The sequence below is a fragment of the Schistocerca cancellata genome, chromosome 1 (genome assembly GCF_023864275.1).
Source record: "Schistocerca cancellata isolate TAMUIC-IGC-003103 chromosome 1, iqSchCanc2.1, whole genome shotgun sequence".
Classification (NCBI taxonomy): Eukaryota; Metazoa; Arthropoda; class Insecta; order Orthoptera; family Acrididae; genus Schistocerca; species Schistocerca cancellata.
In genome coordinates, this window is record NC_064626.1 from 821457777 (window position 1) to 821475674 (window position 17898).

Sequence of the window (17898 nt, forward strand, 5' to 3'; positions counted from 1 at the left end):
TTTTTTTTTATTTTTCAACAACGCGTTTCGCCTTATTTAGGCAACTTCAGGTTATATTAATTTCGTATTTCTTAGAAGAATCCTAGAAATCAGTAAAAACTGAAGAATCAGTAAAAACTGAGTTTAACGAAGGCGATGTTGGCCTGATATATTTGACGATGCCCTTTGGCTACACTGACTAAAGGATTCTTCTAAGAAATACCAAATTAAGATAACCTAAAGATGCCTAAATAAGACGAAACTCGTCGTTGAAAATTAAAGAATAAAAAAACTAAAAATTGCAACCAAGACTGTTTTTAATCAATACTGTTAAGAACTGGTTTGCTGTATGCCACATATGGATTGGAAAAATTTCTTAAACTGTAACATGGAAAATGATCTAAGAAAGTATACATGCCTTGCACTGAATCAATAGCTCGATGAATGTAAGCTATGCCCTGAAACTGTGACGACTTTCATGTTGGATCTGTGAGAATTTCTCTGTGCGCCTGCCTAGCGCCTCCTGGACTCTTACTGTGGCGAACTTACTTCATTAGATCAAATGAAATACATACATGCAGTTTAACATGTGAGGCAGGAAGTTTGTGTGACATTGAGAGCGATTTTTTTGGGGGTGGGGGGGTGGGGGGGGGGTAGGAGGAGTACTGGGTGTGCCAAACAATACCAATAACTGATTAAATATACACTGCGCAACAGAAATCATCACTTTTTCGAAGCCCCGTGATCAAATTTCATCGAAATTCTGCCCAACACCACCATGGAGGTGTCATCTGGTGGGAACGTCGTCACACCCTGTCTTACCCATACTTCACCGGCCGACCGGGGTGACCGAGCGGTTCTAGGCGCTTCAGTCTAGAACCACGCGACCGCTACGATCGGAGGTTCGAATCCTGCCTCGGGCCTGGATGTGTGTGATGTCCTTAGGTTAGTTAGGTTTAAGTAGTTCTAAGTTCTAGGGGACTGATGACCTCAGAAGTTAAGTCCCATAGTGCTCAGAGCCATTTGAACCATATTTCACCTCTTCTTGGCACGGCTCTGTGACGGAAGTGTGAAAGGCGACACTCAGCGTTGAAATCACGCGGTTTTCTTGTGGTGACCGAGAAAAATATTTCAGACACACCGCCGCTGAGAATCGACACGAAAGGGCCTGAGAGGGTTGCATAAAGGGTGTCAATAAAACCACACCTTCCCGTGGTGCGTCGATTCCCGCACATTTCACAGTTGAAAACGACAGTTCTCAGTGCGATGAGCTACTGGAGGATGCTTTTAACTATCTTTGACGCTGCTAACAACCCTGTAGATTTAAACCCCTGTCTGAGGATACTGTGGGGCTGCATCCCTGTTGCACGTGATAGGACGCCTTTCTAGTGTAACACGACCACAATTTTTGCTCTCGTGTAAGGTTGGAACTACTAGTGACCTCTCAGAAACATTTGACGAAACTTGAAAGTGATCTAAAGTACCAAAAGATGATGATGCTTTTTCAGCCTTCCCTTTACGCGCCCTCCTACGGCGCGATCCAGGAGGATTGCGATGTTGACAACTGCATGAATATAAAGGAAAATGGTGCCTCCAAACCACTCAGTTCCGCAATACCCTCGGTGACACCCGGCCACATTTAGTGAGAGTTTTAAAAAAGTACCTTTAAAGAGAATACCTGCGAAGTAATCCTAGGCAGGCGGATGACTGGCATTGGAGGGGTGTCAAGTGGTTGGCCGAAGGCGTCTAGGACTACTTCACAGGTTTTCCATTTAAAGAAACATTTTTAAAGTTCTCAGTAAATGCAGGTGGGAGCCACCGAAGGGATTTCCGAACTGGTAGTGGGCGGGGCGGGGGGGGGGGGGGGGCTGAGTGGGAGCGGAAGGGTGAGTGCTTAGAGGCATAGTTTGCCGTTGTATTCACGCTTCATGATCACGCTGCAGAAGGGCTTGAAACAGGGGGACTGGAAATGTATGAGCACCTTTTGCTACTGAAGAACATGTTTAAGTTTGCCTCAAATGGTTCTGAGCACTATGGGACTTAACTTCTGAGGTCATCAGTCTCCTAGAACTTAGAACTACTTAAACCAAACTAACCTAAGGACATCACACACATCCATGCACGAGGCAGAATTCGAAGCGGTCGCGCAGTTCCAGAGTGTAGTACCTAGAACTGCTCGACCACTCCGGCCGGCGTTTAAGTTTCGTCGAATGATTCTGAACGGTCTCTTCCGAACTGTAGACGAGAACAAAAATTGTAGCTGCGCTACACTCCAAAGGGTTCCCATCATGTGCAATGGGGATGCAGCAAAACAATATCCTTAGAGAGGAGGTTAAACGTCCATCAAAGGTTGTTAAGGACGAGGTTCAGCTGCTGATCGCACTCATAACTGTCGTTTGCGACTGTGAAATGTGCGGGAATCAACGGCCCAAGGAAAGGGGTGGCTTCGTTAGCGCCCACTGAGCGACGCTCCAAGGCCTTTGCATGTCCATTCTGAGTTGCAGTGTGTCTGAAATCTTTTTCACGGCCAGTCATTAGAAAACCGTCTGATTCATACACTGAGGTGGCCGTCGGGACTGCCATCAGAGAGACGTCCAAACAAGGCGCGAAATATGGGCAAGACGGGGAGTGACGACGTTCTCATCGTGTGACGCCTACACAGTGGCGTTGGCCAGAATTGTGGTGAAATTTGGTGGCGATGTGGCGTAATGAAACCACCTTACACGTCAAGTGAACTTTTGAAGTGTTGCCTCATTCCGCTTGTGTCGGCGCCTTGCTGTTTGAAGCGCCGCCGAGCTCGCGGGTGACGTCACCCGTCGCCTCGCTAGCGCCCCGTTACAGAGAAACCTTGTAGTCAGTTTGAGCCAAATTTCAAACTTATACGTTGCAATAGGAAACAATTACGGTGTTTCGAAAAAGTGATCCTTTAACTCTGTCGTGCAGTGTATGTGTCAAAGTTAAAAATAATCAGAGATGATGTTAGCATATGTAGCCAATAACTGGAGCTCACGAATGTGTGGCCATTTGTTACTGTGTTACAATATGTCCAAAGTAATGCATCAGTTAGTAGTATTACAAAAATCTAAAAATTAAAGGAAGAGGAAATATAACGCATTATGGAAAAAGAAGACGAGCAACAAGGGTGTTCCTTTGGGCCTACACGTGCGTTGTGCTGCCGTCGACCATTAAACTAGTTAAGATAGATGTGCAGCTACGGCGACTGCCCTCCCTCACTACCATGCTACCAGGATTCGATAAGCCTCTCAAAATCTGTTCTACTCTAAATAGAATTCTAACAAACTGCGGTAAATGTGCTGATTCTTTACATAGACTGGGAAAAACATATAGAGCTGCTAGGCAAACTATTAAACATGTAGTTGAAAGCTGCCCATTGACAACCTTCGCGCCTGTGACAGTGGTCGATCGGTTCTAGGCGCTTCAGTCTGGAACCGCGCGTCGGCTACGGTCGCAGGTTCGAATCCTGCCTCGGGTACGGATACGTGTGATGTCCTTAGGTTAGTAGATTTAAGTAGTTCGAAGTTCTAGGGGACTGATGACCTCAGATGTTAAGTCGCATAGTGCTCAGAGCCATTTGAACCATCTGACAACCTTCGCCGGTGACCGCTTTGAATTACTACACGCTGCCGAAAAGGTGGTTGAATGTATCAGCAACCAGCTGACTCCCTGGTGTAGCCGGGGTATGTGTTTGTGAGCGAGAAAAATCTCTTAAGTTTTTGAAATTATGTGTGTAGCTTGTTGTAAGTCACTAAGTGTTCTCATTCTCAAACACTCGATGAATTTAGTCTACTTGTGCGTGGTGAGCTATGCTTCTTTTTCAGCGCTGCCCACACGCCTTTGAGAGGTAGGTGGTTCTTACTTTTACTGTGTTTCTCTCCTGGCAGTAAGTAATACGTGTATCAAGTTTGGTTGAAACCGATCCAGAGGTTCAGGAGGTGCTTGGGAACACATATATACACACATATTGGTACATCCACTTTTTTAGTTAGTATAGATATGTACATTCACCTGTCACTGTGTTTCTGTATATTTTGTGGATTTTTATATTTTATGTATTTTTATTTCTTTTTATATGTCCTATATGTTTTGAACACGTACATAATATTTTTATTGTAGGGTAGTGATATTTAATTAATTCAGGTGATGTACTATGTCACACGTGAAGGGTGTCAAATTCCAAAGCCGATATTGTTGAAATAAGCAGTGTTCAAGATTATCCCTTTCAGAAATCTCTGCTGTTGGGCCCACGATGCAACAGCATTTGCTTCGAGAAGCCGAAGAGTGTACTACTTGGGATTCAAGCATAAACAATAGACCAATCTCGTCCAAAGTCTTTGTTAGAATGCTGTTGCTCCGTGTCCCCAACAGCAGGGTATTCTGTAGGAAAGAATCTGCAGAACACTTGAGTGGAAACTCTTTTTGCACTCTTTGGGTCTGCCATGTGGTAGTCGCCTATCAAAGTACCGGGTGATCAAAAAGTCAGTATAAATTTTAAAACTGAATAAATCACGGAATAATGTAGATAGAGTGGTACAAATTGACACACATGCTTGGAATGACATGGGGTTTTATTAGAACCAAAAAAATACAAAAGTTCAAAAAATGACCGACAGATGGCGCTTCACCTGATCAGAATAGCAATAATTAGCATAGCAAAGTAAGACAAAGCAAAGATGATGTACTTTATAGGAAATGTCAATATGTCCACCATCATTCCTCAACAGTAGCTGTAGTCGAGGAATAATGTTGTGAACAGCACTGTAAAGGATGTCCGGAGTTATGGTGAGGCATTGGCGTCGGATGTTGTCTTTCAGCATCCCTAGAGATGTCGGTCGATCACGATACACTTGCGACTTCAGGTAACCCCAAAGCCAATAATCGCACGGACTGAGGTCTGGAGACCTGGGAGGCCAAACATGACGAAAGTGGCGGCTGAGCACACGATCATCACCAAAAGACGCACACAAGAGATCTTTCACGCGTCTAACAATATGGGGTGGTTCTAATAAAACCCCATGTCATTCCAAGCATGTGTGTCAATTTTTATCTCTCTATCTACATTATTCCGTGGTTTATAAAGTTTTTAAATTTATACTGACTTTTTGATCACCCGGTATTCACTGCTAGTTGGGTTTTGTGGCCCCGAGCATAACGTGACACGCTATTTACGTGCGATACTACTGGAGCAGCTGGCTGCGAGATTGACACCCTTTCCGTACGCTAAAAAAATAAATAAATGTATAATACGATATGGAGAGGCTGTCTTAGCTGTGCTGCGTGGTGTGGAGTGCGCGGCGGTGAGCAGGTGCGCCTGTTGCAGAAGCCGTTGGTGGGACACCCGGGCGGTCCAGCGGCCGCAGCGCCCGGCCTCGCGGGCCTGGACAAGGTGCGCCAGTGCGAGATCCACATGCAGCCCAAGCGCGAAAACTGCTGCCGCACCTGGCTCTCCAAGTTCCCCACGCGCTCCAAGCGCATCGACGTCATCTCGCGCATCACCTTCCCGCTCGTCTTCGCGCTCTTCAACCTCGTCTACTGGTCCACCTACCTGTTCCGCGAGGACGACCGCGAGTGAGCGGCCAGCCGCCATCGCAGCAGCAGCCAGCTACGTGGGCCGTCATCGCCAGCACACACACACACACACACACACACACACACACACACACACGACACACAAGCTCACAGGCACACACAGACACCAGCAAACTGCACACCGACACACATTTGGACTAAGCAGGGTCATACGCGGCGGACTGCCTCCGCCTTACAACCTTCCTTACAGCACGATTACCTCCCTTCCCACGCCCCCGTACAGAACACGAATACGATCCCTTCTCCCGCCAATACTTCACACGTAAGAAAATTGTCGCCGTTAAGCTGATCTACTATTATCATGAAATGTACTTTTGTGTCACCTGTACTGCAGAAAAAAAGTTTGTAAATGTGTAGATTTTTACAGTTTCGTAATTAAACAATCAGCTCCTTGCACGAACACTTTCTAGACTGCACACTATAGCTGTCAGAACACAGTCACCGACACATTGGGAAAGGACTGAACTCCTTGTATGTCTTCTCCCGCATTGACGCTCATTTTCTCTGTAGGGATCTTGTCGTTTTCCCGATCCTCGTACGTAGCCTGCCTGTGTTACAATGATGTATTACTCTCCCCGAGCCAGAGTGGCGTATCAGTGCAACATGTTTACACCTCTAGAGACTACCATTACTCAATACTCAGTTTAATGGTAATTGTTGGCTGTACGATAATACAGACAAAATGACTTTTCGCCCATATTCAGAGACAACTTTTCAATGGGTGGAAACACATGTGTATGTTGTTACTTTTGTATTCTTCGAAAGACGGATGCCGTCGGTGTACGTACTGAATACTTCTGCGAGTGAGATTGACAATCGTCTTCCCTTACAGGGCTACGGTAGGTATATCTAGGTGTAGAATAGTTTCCTGCCGTACGTTACAGACTCTCAGCCGAATTCAAAGGAAGATCTGTGCCATTTTCCCACATTCAGTGCGCTCTTTGAGAACGACGCTGCTAGCCTTCCTCAGTATGGATATGACTCAGCATCTGAAGAAGCCTGGAAGTGAGAGACAATATGCCCCTATCTCTGACGACGAATTCTCAATGTCTTCGATGGCCAGAGGCATGTTAAGACATTCCTAGTGACACACTTGACTAAGTGTTTGGCAGTGTGACATATAATGGCTCGTAAAGCAATCACATTCAGTGCTGATCTGTCCTATGGCATGGCCACGTGCAGTAATTGTATACTTTTGCGAGAATCAGTTTATATTCGAGGCAAATAACGTTAGATGCATCCAGGGTGGCAGAGTGACAAAATCAAAATTTTACAGAAGCTCATTCCACTTAAGGCGGTACTTTTTTTGGTATACTGAATGGCGTTACTTGGCGCTATGAACTGTCGATTGTTTTTGCATAAAGTATCACTTCTTCTTGTTACGAAAACCTGTGGCCAAAATGTGAATCCTTCTGCCCTCCTGTAAGCATCCGACAGGTGAGACACCTTACGGTATGTTTTACTTTCAGACTATTTTGTTTTATAGTGACGTGTCTCTGTCTGATGGACGCTAAACGCATATTAGATCCAGGTTGTTGGATTTTAACTGGGAAGACGGAAAAAATGATTTCACACTTGTGAGTTTATTTCACGCTTCTGCACAACAACTTAATGACAAATTGACGCTATTAAATCTAAGGTTCACGATGTAAACGTCTTCCAAACAGCATTAATTATTTGCCTGGTTGTAAAAGTATTGCTGATCAGTTTCTAATTCACTGTGTGATATGTGGTGCTTTAATTAGTAAATAAATTACTGGCGTAAAAGTGACGGATTTGTTTTGGACATTGAAATTTCGTAAATTTCCGGAAACTACAGTTTAAATTAGCTATGTCTCTACTTTAATCTGCAGACGTCACTCGTTACTCGAATGGCACAAGCTGACTTGGACAACAGTTTTACCAGAATGAGAGCCCTAAACAGAGAGGCAGAAGGGTTCATTTCAAACACGGTCGGAAAGTGACACGTGATGTTTGGTCGTGGGTTGCAAGCAACCAGGTTGAATTGGAAGTTTCCTTCTGGGCATTACATTCTCGTTCGTTTCTATACTACCTATACTGCTTTATCCGTAGCGAGAAGCGTTAATTGAAATATGGAAATGTATTACCCGCTGCAAAACATACTCGTAATAACCGTAGGTGCAAAGCGCGTGTGCGCCGGGCGGGACGTAGAGCTAGACATAGACTTGAGTCCGCAGGCGACAGCCACACGAGTTCGAGCCGGTCAGGGCTCCGGCCGTGTCGGGCGCACACACACAGCTTTGCTGGTAGCCGTAGCTCACAGCAGCCGAGGGGGTCGCTACCCGTCTGAGCGGTAATACCTTGTTATTGTTTGACGGTTACTATTATTTGTATATTCTAGAAATGTGTGTAATGTTTAGCACTTAGCACGAATAAATATATGAAATATATTATATACGTATATAAAAACTGTGAAAGCGCAATTATTTTTGAAAAATGAGAGTGAGTTTGTGAAGAAGAGGAAGGCGCAAGCTTTGATAGTGTTTTCGCGTTAGGAGACGTAGCGTAGAATAGAGGAGTACCGACATCTTGTAATCTAATGTTGTGCTATTTTGTTAACTTCATTATGAAACGTCAAAAAACTTTAAAAGAGTCTGAGTGAACAGAGAATATCGCAGTAAGTCATTAAATGATGAATTAAAGTTGTAAGGTTGTTTATTGAATGTTGTCATGACTGTTGTAATAATAAATGCACATTTTGAAAAATATTTTTTTCTTATTGTTATTTACCCTGTTTACCTAAATCAAGTAACTTCTATTGTTTTCAGCATAAAAGTTTCATTTGTGAGCGAAAGTTCACTGCTTTTGTTTTTCTTCACCTAATCTATGGTTAACATGGTTCAAAAGTTACTGAAGAGTCAAACATTAGTGACAAACTCAATAATCTCATGAAATCGCGGAAATCGTTTTCTGGTAGCTACTTCTGCTTCTAATCAGACAGTCACATAGAGAAAAGCAAAGTAGTTACTTATAGACGGTTTGCTCACACTCACATTCATACGTAGTAACTGTGGAAATGGCAGTTTTTGTAGTGGGACGATGAGGTACGAAAGTCCAAATATATGCGTAAATGGAACAAGCAGCCCTTTGTAAGATAACATGCAGCTTAAAATCAGGCATATAATCGTCATCGTGTACGAATCGCCGTTTTTCTTCAAATTAGTTTCCTGCAGCATTCGCCAGGATCTGGAATTGGAACAACAGGTCTCGCAAATGGGAAAATTCGGGAGGAGTTTTCCAATTCTAACGTTTTACTTGCAGCCTAGAGAACACTCCCGGAACCCACAGCTGGGACCGGAGGATTTAATCTTTTTTTAAATTTCTGTTGGGAAATTCCGTTCAAAGTTGTCTGTCCAGGACTGTGGTTGTTCACTTGTGTCAAGAAGTTAAATCGATAGATTGTCCGGCTGATACTGACTTATGTCTGCGAAATGTTAATCTCGTGACATTAAAAAAGAATATATTTCATTCACTTTAAAGGGTAGACCAGCCTGTTGTAGAGCTTCGTTCACAAAATCTGATCTATTTGAGGCTGAGTGTGGGGAGGGGATTACCAATTACGACATTTGTCTTCCAATCAAGCGAGACTTTCAGGAAACCTTCTTTCAATTTGTTTCTGGAAAGATATCTCCAAATCAAAATGTATTTTTATCACACCTCCTGTGTGTGATTTCATCTTGACATTGTTTTGTGATCTTCTTTGGGATAGGACAATGATTAAGTCAAGTTGATGATGGACACACTGATTTAGGACTTATTAATGGAGAGTGAATATTCACTATGGACATCACATATATAAAAATATATCCTATTACTGTGTAACAAAATTACTCTCTGACATTACTGAAGTAGAGGTAAGCCATATATACGTCATAACCAGGTTGTGGTTCATACAGAAGTGGTGCATTTGGCTTTTTTGCTGTGATTTCTAAAAGGCATCGTTGGTCTTCAGCAATAAATTTCTTTAACATGCTTACGCTGTTTGAGTGTAGATTAAGTTGCATTGACATCCTGTGCAGTAATACCTGCTGTAAAAGACTAGACTATAGAAATATTATACGATAGCTGTTATTTATAATGCACTGTACCCTTATATCCTCACCGAAATTGAAACTTCTCGTAAAAACTAAATTGAGAACTAAAATATAGATTAAAAGTTTAAAAAATACAATTGAAAAATGAATCACAATAATTACGTTAATCAGTGATTATTAATTAATTATAGATTGTCACCCAATTATTAAATTTATCATCAGGTAGCAAGCAACATCTGTAAGTGAGTGACAAACGAAACTATTTGTATATCAACTATTATAACTCTATGTCTATTCATACACTTATTATACAAAAATACAATACTGAGTCATTAAACTCTGACGCACATACTGCTATAAGACGCATAAGAAAGATCTATTACTTTTTAGAATTAAAAATAGCAAAAGAGAGCAAATAAACTGAACAGGTGCAACCTGCTGTAGTGTAGTAATGCATAAATAGAGAACTACTGCATCTATGCATCTATGATTCATTGGCTATTTAGACATGTAAAATTGACAAAACATAATACATGAAAATATATGTCATAGAAAGAGAAACAAATGTATGAAAAATATTCACACAAATGAGATTAGGTACACGTAAAATACAGGAATATTCGTGTTAAGAATTATACAGATGACTGAAAATATGTTAATGTTTAGATACAGTAAAACTGACGAGTACTCTGAACTAGTGTTATGTCTAAGCATTGGCATAACAAAGCTAAAGCCTCAGATTGCTTGGAAAATTCACATTAAGTTCGTAATTATGTAAGTAAAAGCAATACGTGTGTTGGAAATGCAGATATGAGAAACAGGTAGGTCTAATTATATATCAATCCCACTGTAGTAATGTTATGACCCCTATACAAATTTCACTGGCAAGCATATATATGTCAATATACATTTAACTGTCCAAAAGAGTATAATAGCAGCTCATATAAATTAATGATTGTTTGAAAATTATCGTTAAAAAAAACTAACGGTGCAAGCTAACATTCTACTTGAACGATGACATTCGTATTTATATACCTGGAATTGGACCAGTGACATGTAAGTGGCTAAAAAGTTGATCTGAATACATCAAGAAACAATGGTGGTCTCTGCACCACATGTGTTACTTTAAACATACCATTAGCTGCTTTGGTTCTTAGTTCCCCATCCTATTTGTTGAGCTGTTCTCCATATGCAATTACACAATACTAGATTACATAACACTAGATTGTGCCCTCGGCGTCCCTGTGTACTAACGAAAACGTTGCAAAAGTGTTGTAAAAACATCAAGAGTTACTCTGCTTTTACCACAGTGTTTACATTTTGAGCCGTACCCCACAAGCAGTTACACAACTGCTTACAACACTAGGTTGTTGATTTCTGTGGCAAATGACAACAATCGATAGCGTGAGCTATTGTGGTTCCTTGCCATGAACTACTACAATTCGCTTGGGGTCTCGCCAACATGCAAACACAAAAACATTCTTCCAGTTTGTAAACAATAGTCACCGCTTCACCTCACATCCTGGCTGCCTGGCTGGAAACGAACAAGAACCCCTTGCTACACACACTACCATCATCTTCTGCTGAATATTCACGAAGTACTTGCCACACGTACTACCGTGATCTTCTGGATATTCACGAAGTATTCAGTCTGAAAGTATCAGCGTAACACTGCAATATGCAATAATATTTAGCACTATCTCACTGCAGCTAACTACTACAGCCACTTAAACATTATATTAGAGCAGCTACTTACTGCTATCTCCTAGCAGAGGCTCACAGCAGCCTCCAACAACTGTCTGTTAGCCTAAACCCACAGTAATTTATTGTTATTCACTAATTCACGTGCTCTTCCAGTATTTCTTGATGATGGTAGAATTTTTTCTGCATGCTGGAAATGGTAGTATTTTCCAGACTTTGCCACCTCAACATAACAGAATTCAGATGAACGATCCTTCTAATTTTAAGTGATCCATGATAAAAGCAGTTGAAGTTCTTTATTACATCATTTATTTCAGTGGATTTAGTATGTGTTTTATTTGAGATGTTATATGATATCTCCATGGTAAATTGATGTATTCATCAAAATACTGTCCATTTTTACCAAAGAGAACAGCGTATCTTGGTAATCTGATTGAGTCATGACACGAACTATTGATAACTCTTTCAAAGTCATCTAATTTTTGAGTCCAATTCTTGAGCTTTTTTCCACCTGGAGCGTAGAACAGACATTGAGACTCAAGCATTAACTGTTATAATGGTTTCGATGATGGCCTAACCGAAGATATCAAAATGTATCAACTTCACTGTTCTTGCGTAAAGTCTTTCCTAAGATTTGAAAGAATTATGGACCATAGTCTAGTAAAACGAACTGGGGATTGATAGTTTTTACAAAGTATTCATCTTTCAGTTTTTAATCATAATCTTGCCGTGATTATTTTTTAATGGAGAGAGCTACACAAGTTTATAGAAGGTCTCCATAACAAGTATAAGTTCCTTTGGATCACAACAATGGGCCTTAAAAATATATTGCTAAAATTTCTCCAGGATTTTGTGGAATGATGCTATGCATTTACCTTGGACAGTAGAAACTTGAGTTTTCTGACAGAGACTGGAAGAACGTAATGTTGCCCTGATTTCCAGACTAAGCTTACGAAAATTATAATTTCTCGTAAGTTCAGTATGCATTTGCATGGTCCAAACCAAGCATAGATAACGCGCACTGTTTAATAAATTTGTCTACGATATGCCTGAGTACACATAGCCTCGAATTATCTGAATTTAAGCAAGTTCTTTTGTAAAACACACCATCAATCATGGCATAATATTGAATTATTCTGTCTTATCGAAATCTTCATATTTTGCTTAAGATCACTTTAAGAATTTTATCCATCTCTTTCTCTAATCTGATACTGAATATAAATCTTCGCACGAACGTTCACGTTCTGCAACTTACAACCGAAGTAGAGATTTTCATTCAAATGAGGACAATGAAGTACTGGCAACTGACAGCGCCACTTTTTTATTAATTCTATGTTTCTTAATGTCCCCCATCCCATTTCTGCAATAACTTCATAAGTTCCATAAGAGCAGGCGACGATAGACAGTATTTTGGAATGAACCAGCGATAGAAACTACCAAAGATTTGCTTCCATTTTCATTGGATCGGGTTGAATGTCACAAGGATAAATTATACTTCAACGAAATTTAATCTGTGGTTCGGTAAATTCTGATTTGTCTAAGGTGTCTTTATTAGCTTCTTCTCTCTTTCTGTGTTGGTCTTCTTTAACATCTGTGATACCTTTGCATTTAAAGACTTTTGTCGGGACTTCTGTCCTGTTTCCCATAACGTTAGTTTTGGAGTGGGTCATTTCCAAAACTTTATTTAGTTTACTGACGCACGGTCTCCTGGAACACGATCACTGCTGTGCTCTGTCTCCGGCTTCGGGTGGCGATTTGGTTAGGGATTTGGATTAAATGCTCCCATTGCTCTATACTAGGCCCTTCTTTGCATGTCATTGTCTCATTGATCGATTCTGTTCGGTCGCCTGTAATTCTAAAATTCTCTTCGCTATTGGGCAGTATTTTGATTTTGACATTAGTCATTATTTTTATCGTGTTCTTCTCATTCTGGTGCAAGGACTTCAGTTCGATCGGTCATTAAACTCACCAGCTCCATATTCGAATGCAGTGTTAGTGCCAGATGGTTGCTTTCCACGAGTTCTAAATTTTGTATCAGAATAAACATTAATTATAACTCTTAAACTGGATCCTTGAGATAGGAATTGTCATTCCTATACAGGGTGATTCAAAAAGAATACCACAACTTTAAAAATGTGTATTTAATGAAAGAAACATAATATAACCTTCTGTTATACATCATTACAAAGAGTATTTAAAAAGGTTTTCTTTCACTCAAAAACAAGTTCAGAGATGTTCAATATGGCACCCTCCAGACACTCGAGCAATATCAACCCGATACTCCAACTCGTTCCACACTCTCTGTAGCATATCAGGCGTAACAGTTTGGATAGCTGCTGTTATTTCTCGTTTCAAATCATCAATGGTGGCTGGGAGAGGTGGCCGAAACACCATATCCTTAACATACCCCCATAAGAAAAAATCGCAAGGGGTAAGATCAGGGCTTCTTGGAGGCCAGTGATGAAGTGCTCTGTCACGGGCTGCCTGGCGGCCGATCCATCGCCTCGGGTAGTTGACGTTCAGGTAGTGCTTGAACCAATTTCAGACGATAAGGTTTCATAACTAACCTTTTTCGTATGACTCTCCATACAGTTGATTGTGGAATTTGCAGCTCTCTGCTAGCTCTGCGAGTCGATTTTCCTGGGCTGCGAACAAATGCTTGCTGGATGCGTGCTACATTTTCATCACTCGTTCTCGGCCGTCCAGAACTTTTCCCTTTGCACAAACACCCATTCTCTGTAAACTGTTTATACCAACGTTTAATACACCACCTATCAGGAGGTTTAACACCATACTTCGTTCGAAATGCACGCTGAACAACTGTCGTCGATTCACTTCTGCCGCACTCAATAACACAAAAAGCTTTCTGTTGAGCGGTCGCCATCTTAGCATCAGCTGACGCTGACGCCTAGTCAACAGCGCCTCAAGCGAACAAATGTACAACTAAATGAAACTTTATAGCTCCCTTAATTCGCCGACAGATAGTGCTTAGCTGTGCCTTTTGTCGTTGCAGAGTTTTAAATTCCTAAAGTTGTGGTATTCTTTTTGAATCACCCTGTATTTCAGCATATACTCTCACATAATGCCAGGATGTTTTTCGTAGATTGGGGGTGATTTTTTTAATTTTATGTCCCAGTGTTTTTCTAAAGACCAAAGTTCTTTAAGAATACCATTGCAAATTTTTTGTATGTGCATTACGTTTCAAATACACTGATACCTTAGTGCTTAACCTTTCATGTGACTGATGTACATAGATAGTTATTTTTAACTAAGTTTCTGATGAACTAGATACTTGAAATTTTAAACATAGCACAGAAATAAATAACACAACATTGATAATGTCTGATATTTAGGCTGCCCTTCACAACAGATGTGTTGTGTATGTACTATTAGAATGCATTTCAGGAGATATAAGTGCATGCAGACTGGCACAGCTGAGAAGAGAGAGGGGGAGGATAAGTATAGTGAGAGGTGGGAGGAGGAGACAGACAGATGCAGGGGGAGAAGGGAATGGACCTAGCGAGTGAGGAGAGAGGTAGAGAGAGGGGGTGGATTAGATAGTCAGAGAGAGAGGGAGAGGAAGAAATGGAAAGAGAGAGACGTGAGGAACAGATGATCAGAGAGGGGGAGGGGAGAAGGAGATGGACAGGGACAAGTGAGAGGAGGCGATCCATGCCATATATGTGATATATGTGTATAAGGGCGAAACTGTGGGTGTAAGGCTAGCACTGAAATAAAAAGCTTACAAAAATCATATATAATTAACTTTGCTTGCTTTTCATTTTATTTTTGTGATAATGACAGTTAAACAGATCGATATCAGGTATATTACTGTTTTGTTTCAGATATTATCAGATGAAAAGACACTGAGCCAAACCTGAAATTTGACACTTGTCTCTCTTATAATCTCATCAAATGTTTAGAATCCATTAAAAAAATTTCACACAAATAAGCCTAAAAAGCTGAAAATAATTATTTCGATAAAATATATTATAACATACGACATTTTTAAATGAGAATAAGAAGTATAAATTAATTGCTCCTACTCCTATACAGATTCTTAGTCCCAAATAGATAAACCTGAAAAATTATGATTCCGAATTTTTAATAACTATAAAAATACTTGTAAGATTTGTAATGAAAAACGCAGGGCGTATGCAATAAATATGTGGTGAACTATGTGTTTATGCAGGAATTATGTATTGCATGCGCCACACGTTTTTCGTTCTAAATGTTACAGGTACTTTTTTAGCTATTAAAAATTCACATTCACAAATTTTCGGGACTATCTATATGAGGCTTGCAATCTGCCTGGGGCTAGGAGAAATAATTTTATACTTCTTAGACCCATTTAAGCATTGGTATACGAAACCTTTATTTAATTAATTACTTTCTGTTCTGTATAGTGTTTCAGAAATGCTTGTTTGAACTGTTTGACAAAAGCTACGTCATGAGCAAGCAAGTCGTTTGGGTTCATATTTTTGGAAATCTTGTTTGTTCATTTATTTGCCTCTAGTATGAAGACCGGAAATGAGAAACAGTGTAAATGCCAAAGTTACATATTTTCGTTTTCTTTTCGGTAAACCGCCGAATGTGCCATGATTTATAACTTGAGACAGGCTGAAGGAACCGGAGAAGCCTCTTTGTGCTTCAAAATATCTTCCCTAGGTTTAGCAGTGTGTAAGTTCCATTGTTCGTGACATGAGGAACAACGAATGTACCGAGAGTGCCTGATTGCTGTGGTGTACATATTATAACCTGTCATTCGCTCGTTTTCCTACAAGTAGCAAGCAATATCACGTTTTACTTCAGTTCAGTTACTTTTGACATGAATTTTTTGTGTCCAGCGGTTTGTGATAGAAAGGAAAGCAATATTACAAACATAACGAAGAATACTGATCTAAGAATTTAAGGAAAGAGGAATGTAACAAAGGGATGCTGTTACTCAGAAAGGACCACTACAACGCGATGTAAGTTGAAATCACTAGAATTTGACTACGTATTGTGCTGTATAGTGATATAAAATAAAATTTCCTGTAATTCTGGAAAGATCTTCCCATTCTGTAAAATACTCTCCACTTTCCACTTATCAACAAATTGAGTGCTGAAAGAAAAAGACCTGTTTGCCATGGTCAATTCTGTTGAAGCGAAATAGAAGAAATGTTACTATTGATCAGAAATGAGAGATGTGATGCTGTCCACATTAGTCATTCATTGGAAGTGAAGCATGGCATTTACATCTTTACCTGAATTCTCATTTTCATGTGCTTCTTAATTACAAACTTACTTCACTTTTGCAACACTTTTTCTGTCAGACGTTACAAGTGAGCATATCTGGGATGTCTCTTGCAGTATGCTGTCCAGAAGAGATTTTGACCCCTCGTACTCTTACGGATTTATGGACAGCCCTGCACGATTCGTGATGTCAGTTCCCTCCAGCACTACTTCAGGCATTAGTCAAGTCCATACCACGTCGTGTTGCAGCTCTTCCGCGTGCTCGCGGGGACCCTACACGATATTAGGCAGGTGTGCCAGTTTCTTTGGCTCTTCAGTGTATAAATAATACTGGAACTGTTTTCAGAAGGCAACTTGGGCCGCACGAGCACTAAAAGCGACTGTCAGTTTCGCGAATGTTGTTTAATGATGTGAGGAACAGCTAGTCGTTGACACCAGAGATTTTAGTTGCACTTCTTACACTATGGTATCGTTACTAAAATTGAAACAAATGAAATGATCACAGGGCACTAAGCTTTTTTATTTCTTGTCACTTTGGCGACTTCCACGCCGGTGATGTGAGGAAAATACAGACACAGACACACACTCCACGGCTGAGAAAATCCCCGACGCGGTCAGAATCGAACTTTCGGCCCATGGTCAAGAATCAGCAACGCTAACCATTGACCACCAGTTGCTGATAAATTAGAAAAGAAATCCTTGAAAGAAACTCCATGCGCACTTACATAAGGCGACGAAATTTTGCTGAAAAATATTCGCGACACACACACACACACACACACACACACACACACACACACACACACACACACATAAGAGGAAAATTGTTTTGAAAAAGATTGAGCCCTACGAATTTGTTGTAACTGGCAAGAATGGTTTCGGCAAGGAAGTAGTTATGTTCGTGAATATAAAATATTTTGTGGTCAGGTTCCACATTTTTTTCCTTTCCAGACATCTATTTATCACTTTTAGACATAGATCGTATTGTAGGTATGTTATTGCATCGACACAGAAATTGTGGCATGCTGAGATATTGATCTGCCCACGAATGACATAAAAGGGATAGTTCCTTCACAGACAGGTTATTTATTCACTTCACGCTGCTCCTACAATTTCAAAAGTTTTGCGACTGCCTCTGCAGAACTTACGTCCTCATCTGTCAGCGTCTGTAAAATTTCCTGTTTAAATGGAGGATGTCTGAGGAAGAAAATAGCGTATTTGTATAGATGAAATGTAGAAATTTCAAGTAAAATCATTTTTACTGCTACGCGTATTTTCTCGATACGTATGGTATTCTCGCCTATTTGACGTTGGAAAAGAG

The 17898-nt window shown here is 40.7% G+C and overlaps 1 protein-coding gene across 9 annotated transcripts in view; it reads left to right on the forward strand.

Moving 5' to 3' along the window:
- Positions 1 to 8315, forward strand: part of LOC126188374 (glutamate-gated chloride channel) — a 681209-nt gene extending 672894 nt beyond the window's left edge. For 8 of the 9 annotated variants that reach the window (XM_049929990.1, XM_049929998.1, XM_049929976.1 and 5 more), the window contains one exon: positions 5318 to 8315. In XM_049929990.1, the coding sequence (XP_049785947.1) occupies positions 5318 to 5569 (252 nt within the window). In that variant the 3' untranslated portion in view covers positions 5570 to 8315. The remainder of the gene's footprint in view (positions 1 to 5317) is intronic. The other variant, XM_049930004.1, reaches the window with a different exon arrangement.
- Positions 8316 to 17898: the final 9583 nt, after the last annotated feature.